Below are 6738 nucleotides of genomic sequence, written 5' to 3'. Positions count from 1 at the left end.
ACATAGAAAACATGCCGTAATGTACCCTGAGTGTAAACAGCCGCATTCATCGTGAAGCGTGCTAGCGATTTGCAAAGATTAATATAAAGGTTAATAAACCGTGTGACGTCACACGGTCGAACGGCTTGATATGAGACAGGGGAAAACATAAGAAGATAAAAAAAAAAAACACTGGATGGATTTTTATCATTTTATGATGGTTGTGTACAGGCACTGCCAACACACATTTCAGTACAATCAACTTGTAAAAGTGCATGTACCATTATATGACCACTTTAAATGTATCTTTCATGTCAAATTCTTACATTTGATAAATGAATTCAATATGCACTATAGAGCTGTTACCAATTAAACAAAATACTGTATACTGCAAAATTACAACTGCAATAAATAATGCTATGAGATTAATATTTTAAAAAAAATAATATACAAATAAGAACTTACTGAGTGAGTCATCAAATCATTCCTTCAAAACGCTGAATCGTTTAGTAAGAGGACAGCGCTACTGCTTGGAGATACGCAATAGTTCTGCTCTGATCTTCGGTAAAACAGAACAAAAATATTCAATAATGTGTCTAAAATGCAAGTAATTTAATAATAACTACTTGTTAATTGAATTAAAATCCCTTGTCCCATTATGTTAACTATATCATTTGTTATAAATAAAAAAAACTCAACATTTAGAATTTTTACCTCAGGACATTTCTTCTGTGAGTTTCTTTATGCGTGTCGTTACGCTCATTTGTTTTGATTTCTCCACTAAAGTCTCTCTCGCTCTCTCTGTCTCGCTCTCTCTGTCTCGCTCTCTCTCTCGCTCTCTCTGTCTCTCTGTCTCTCTCTCTCTGTCTCGCTCTCTCTATCTCGCTCTCTCTTCAGAAAACACTATCCATTATCAATCGCTGTTTATGTAATAAAATCAGAATCACTCGATGTGTGTTTCGATGCTTCACTGGCTATTTGACAGACATTGGGTTCGTCAGACTGGAATAAATTTTAGCGGCAATGTGACCAAAAATATTGAATACCCACCGGATCTGAATTTAAGACATTTAAAAACTTTAAGGCCTTTCATTAGGAAAACTTTATTTAAGACTTTTTAAAGGCCCACTGAAGTGCCTTAGATCGCGCAGCTTTGTTCGATGCGTTGACGTGATTTCCACTGAAACAGGAAGTTAAGGCGGGACATATTGAATGGCTCATCCCCCTTTTCAAATAGCCAATAGCGTTTAGCTTACCTCACAGACTGCGAGTCGTACTTGACAGCGAATCCGAGCGCTGATGATACGCTGGATTCAATAGTAGAGGTGTGAATAAATTGTAATTAAGTTCTGAATGCTTATATCTCCTAAATGCGAATTTTGTAATTTTTTTGGAACACACATTTACATTTACATTTAGTCATTTAGCAGACGCCCTTATCCAAAGCGACTTACAAATTAGGACTAAGTTCAGCGAGTCATCATAAAGAGGCAAAAGCAACAACAACGCAGGAAGTGCTCAAAATACGAAGTTCAGGTATTATTCAGAGTAGCATAAGCCTGATAAGTGATGTTTCAAAGGGAAAGGATTTTTTTTTTTTTTTTTTTTTCTATAAGGTTAAGTGCTCACGGAAGAGATTGGTTTTCAGCTGTTTTTTGAATGTTGTCAGGGATTCTGCATTCCGGATGAGGGTGGGGAGAGCGTTCCACCAGCATGGAACTGTAAATGAGAATGTTCTGGAAAGTGATTTTGTGGCTTTCTGTGATGGAACCACGAGACGTCGCTCGTTGACCGATCGTAGGTGTCTGGTAGGGATGTAGACTCGTAGGAGTGAGTGAAAGTAGGAGGGAGCTGAGCCTGTGATAGTTCTGTAAGCAAGCGTCAGTGCCTTGAACTTGATGCGAGCAGCTAGAGGTAGCCAGTGCAGAGAGATGAACAGAGGAGTGACGTGGGCCCTCTTGGGCTCGTTGAAGACAAGACGAGCTGCAGCATTCTGGATCATCTGTAGGGGTTTGGTCGCACATGCTGGGAGTCCAGCCAGAAGGGCATTGCAGTAGTCAAGCCTAGAGATGACCAGGGCCTGGACGATAAGTTGTGTTGCATGCTCAGTTAGGAAAGGCCTGGGCCCGTATGTATAAAACTTCTAAGAAATGCTCTTAAGAATAGTCTTAAGCTTTGACTTAAGTGTCAGAAAATACTTAGTAAAGAGTAGGAGTTTTCTTAGAGTAGGAGACTTTTATAAAGCAGCTAAAAGCAACTTTCAGTAAAGTATAAGACTGATTCTTAAGTGCTGACTGAAGTGGGACTTAAGTGTTGTGAACTAAGGACTACAGTGATGTCAACCCAAAATGGCCGCCCTCAACCACTGAATCAGCCAATAGTGAGCCTGCAAGGGTGAGGTCACTGCAGCATGACACCAATCATTTAATTTTATTATAATAAAATCATTTAATTAAGACACTTTAATATTTAAATTTTTTTTTTTTTTTAAATGCTTTGCAACTCCTCATTTACAATTATGCAAACATGAGTTCCATCAATGGATCCAACAACTTAGGAAAGCCTGAAATACTCATTTAAGTGGCTTTATTTTGCTGCGAGATTTGCAAAGTCAATGAACTGCCATACAGTAGTGGCCAAAAGTGAGGCAAAGGAAAATTGCCAGATTCACCCTTTATTCAAATAGGGTTACAAATGTGTTAAAGATTTTGTACGCGTTTTGTGTAGTTGTGCTTAGAGTCAATTGTTTATTTGTGATAACACACTGAAACATGCCAAATTGTACAGACATAATTTTTAGCCAGGCTGTCAAACAAATGAACAAGAGAGGACAATGAAATATTAATAACTGACTATGTTGCAGACAATGTATGATTTTATGATTTTTTTTCTCCTGTGAGCTTTTTTTAATTTATTTTTTAACCTGTAGCTGTAGTTAACCCTTTTTTCAACGATATTATTGATCTGCCTGCATTGACACCATTGTCTCTGAACTGAACTGAGCTGAACGATGTACATCACTGTTTTCTGCAGAGCGACTGTATAATGAACTAAATAGATAACTAATGACTAATGATCTTTTACAATGGAAATGAATCATCATCGAACTTACTTAAGCTGCACAATGGCACTATGTTCTTCTAGAGCTGCTGTACAGCCCAAACTAACTTTGTTGCATTATTATCCTGCTATCACTTTAAAGCTGCTTTGAAACACTGTGTAGGCCCTATTGTAAAAAGCGACTTGACTTGAAATAATTTTGTCAGATAAATATCTTCACTAAGTTAAAAGCACTGCTGCTTTTTTCCAGTCAGCAACAATGTAATTATTACTTTCCTTTAATTTCATTGCTATAAAATTTCTTAAAAGTCAGTTCGAAAAAGGATCCCTTGATGATCAAACTTTTATTGTTTGATCAACTCCGTCATCATTTACTGTAACTCCAATACATCATATTTTCATTGAAAAGTGCGTGGCCTCCTCCTCTCTGCGGCCATCTTGTTACTCCTAACTAGGTTAGGAGACCTCTTCAGCTCTCTTAAGTAATTTAGGAGCTGAGACCTAGTCTTGACACTTAGGAACCTTTATGAATCACACTTATTCTTAAGTCTAGGAATAAAAGTAAAATGACGTCATTCTTAGAATTTTGAGAGACTTAAGACTAAAATTTTACTCTGAGTGGCTTTATACATACGGCCCCAGATCTTCCTGATGTTGTGCAGTGCAAACCTGCATGATCGAGCTGTCTTTGAAATGTGATCTGAGAAGGTCAGCTGGTCATCAAACGTTACTCCAAGATTTCTGACCGATCTTGATGGGGTGATTAATGATGACTCTAGCTGGATGGTGAAGTCGTGCTGTAGAGACGGATTGGCAGGGAGGACGAGAAGCTCAGTCTTTGCCAGGTTGAGCTGCAGGTGGTGTTCCTTCATCCATGTGGAGATGTCCGCCAGACAGCTTGAGACCCGTGCAGCTACTGTGGGATCATCTGGTTGAAAGGAGAGGAAGAGCTGTGTGTCATCAGCATAGCAGTGGTAGGAAAAACCGTGTGCCTGTATGATGTGTCCCAGTGATGTGGTGTAGATGGAGAAGAGGAGGGGACCAAGAACTGAACCCTGGGGAACCCCTGTGGTCAGCTGATGTGCTCTGGATACCTCGCCTCTCCATGCGACCTTGAAGGACCTACCTGTGAGATAGGACTCAAACCAGTGGAGTGAAGTTCCTGTGATGCCCAGTGATGAGAGGGTGGACAGAAGGATCTGATGATTCACTGTGTCGAAGGCAGCAGACAGATCCAGGAGAATGAGGACTGAAGATTTGGAAGCAGCTTTTGCGATCCGTAGGGCTTCTGTGACTGACAGTAATGCAGTCTCAGTTGAATGTCCTTTCTTGAAGCCAGATTGGTTGACATCCAGCTGGTTGTTTAGAGACAAGAAGGATGTTAGTTGGTTGAAGACAGCTCTTTCAAGTGTCTTCGCAATGAATGGTAGGAGAGAGATAGGTCTGTAATTCTCTACCAATGATGTGTTTAGCGTTGGTTTTTTGAGCAGTGGAGTAACCCGAGCCTGCTTGAATGCTGTAGGGAAGGTGCCAGTGTGGAGGGATGAGTTGATGATGTGTGTGAGTGATGGTAGAAGTGTGGGAGAGATGGCTTGTAGAAGGTGTGAGGGGATGGGGTCAAGCGGGCAGGTGGTAGGGTGACTGGAGAGGAGAAGTGTAGATACTTCTTCCTCGGTTAGCGAAGAAAAGGAGGACAGAGGGGTATTGGCTGTGGAAGGGGTCGGTCTGGGTTCCTGTGTGTGTGGAACACACCAGCTTATTCATAACCTTAAGGCTAACACATTTATAAAAGCTGAAAAAAATACGTACATTTTGATTTCGGGGGCCATTAAGGACCCGTGGCCACCCTGTAACAGTTGCTAAAATGTATATTTTCTCTCCTTAGAAGGAAAATGAAAGCTCTTCTTACCTAGACCGTGCTCGTCACCGAAGTTCTTGACGGCCAGCCCGGTCCAGGTCTGGTCAGACACACACTTTATTATAACCTGATTTGCCTCAATGCTGTCTGGAGAAGCTGGTTTCCACAACCTCTCGACCTCTTCTGGCTTCGGGGAGTTGGTCTTCCACCCCTCCTGTGCAATCAGCCTCACCACCTTTCCAGCTGAAGCCTTGCTGTGTGTGAAGTGTGCTGAAGAAAGAGTTACATAACTTTACTCATGCGAGTCACGGTGAATTAATGGGTTAGTTCACCCAAAAATGGTAATAACCTCATGATTTATTCACCATCTAGTCATCCTAGGTGTATATGACATTCTGCTTTCAGACGAATACAATCTGAGTTATATTAAACAATATCCTGGCTCTTCCAAGCTTTATAATAGCAGTGAATGGGCCCAAAATGTTGTTGTCTTTTGTTGTTTGAGTAGTGTTATTAGCTGCTGTCACTATGCACAGTTGCCCAATATAGTTACACATGCATGCAAGCACATAAAAGCAAGTCATCTTGCACTTGAATGGTTTCACAAAGGAATCGATAAGAGGAATCGAAATTTTAATTTTATAACAAGTATCCGATTCCTGACCAAGTATTCGATTCCAGAATTGGAATCGATTTTTCGATTCCCAACCATAGTCACAGTCATATCACAGGATCTCCTCACACAGGCGAACAGAACAATTTGGCACCCTCATCCCGACTTGTGGGCCCTTCATGTATGGCCCCTCAACCGGTATCCGGGAACCTCCCGGAAAAGGTCCTAAACACTATCCGAGGCTAGAGAGCCGTCAACCAGACGGCTCTACGCTCTTAAATGGTCAGCGTTCTCCGGCTGGTGTGCAGCTCGGGACCTTGACCCTTATTCATGTGATGTACCATCAGTACTTTCCTTTCTGCAAGAACTGATGGACACGGGCCGAACCCCCTCCATGCTCAAAGTATACGTGGCGGCCATAGCAGCCTTCCATGCTCCTGTGGCCGGCCAGTCCTTGGGAAGGAACCGACCTGGTCATGTGCTTCCTTAAAGGAACCAGGAGGCTTAACGCGCCTCGACCCCCCTGGGACCTATCCACGGTTCTCAGGGCCCTTAAGGGACCCCCTTTCGAGCCGCTTCAGTTGGCTGAATTAAAGCCTCTCTCACTTAAGACTGCACTCCTGCTAGCACTAGCATCGGTCAAGCGAGTGGGCGACTTGCAAGCGCTCTCTATAAACGCTTCTGGTCTCAAATTCGGGCCTAACGACTCCAAGGTCGTCCTCAGGCCAAGACATGGTTATGTACCTAAGGTGCTCTCAGCCCCGTTCAGAGCCCAGGTCATTTCGCTATCGGCGCTTCCTTCACTGGAAGACGATATAGAATTGAGTCTACTCTGCCCTGTTAGGGCTCTCAGCTTTTATCTGGAGTGTTCTGCCTCATTCAGACAGTCAGAACAGCTCTTTGTATGCTTCGGCGGCCGGACCAAAGGGCTTCCAGTCACAAAACAGAGATTATCAAGATGGATAGTGGATGCTACCTCTTTAGCCTACGCCTCAATGGGCATGCAATGTCCCAATAGGCGTCAGGGCTCATTCCACAAGGGGTATGGCCTCTTCATGGGCTTGGACCAACTGAAGACATTTGTGCAGCGGCCGGCTGGTCTTCGCCGTCCACTTTTGTAAGATATTATAACTTGGAAGTGCCAGCACTGCAGGCACGAGTGCTTTCCATCTGAGAGGCCTCGGCCCCTGAAGGGTCCAAACCACTAGATATCCCTTTGCGGGCTCCG

The 6738-nt window shown here is 42.8% G+C and overlaps 3 protein-coding genes across 3 annotated transcripts in view; 1 reads left to right on the top strand and 2 right to left on the bottom strand.

Moving 5' to 3' along the window:
* Positions 1 to 6291, bottom strand: part of LOC309478987 (N-lysine methyltransferase KMT5A-like) — a gene marked incomplete at its 5' end in the record, with an annotated part of 12450 nt that extends 6159 nt beyond the window's left edge. Inside the window, 2 exons of the mRNA XM_082142832.1 lie at positions 4949 to 5167; positions 6255 to 6291. Of these exons, the coding sequence (XP_081998958.1) occupies positions 4949 to 5167; positions 6255 to 6291 (256 nt within the window). The remainder of the gene's footprint in view (positions 1 to 4948; positions 5168 to 6254) is intronic.
* Positions 1 to 6738, top strand: part of LOC309479403 (uncharacterized protein) — a 373702-nt gene that overhangs the window by 213130 nt on the left and 153834 nt on the right. The gene's annotated exons all lie outside the window — the stretch shown is intronic.
* The window catches only part of LOC309479377 (uncharacterized protein), a 271906-nt gene that overhangs the window by 125026 nt on the left and 140142 nt on the right, over positions 1 to 6738 (bottom strand). The gene's annotated exons all lie outside the window — the stretch shown is intronic.

Source organism: Leuciscus leuciscus (genome assembly GCF_965113295.1).
Source record: "Leuciscus leuciscus genome assembly, chromosome: 17".
Lineage (NCBI taxonomy): Eukaryota > Metazoa > Chordata > Actinopteri > Cypriniformes > Leuciscidae > Leuciscus > Leuciscus leuciscus.
This window is presented reverse-complemented; position numbering and strand designations above follow the sequence as displayed.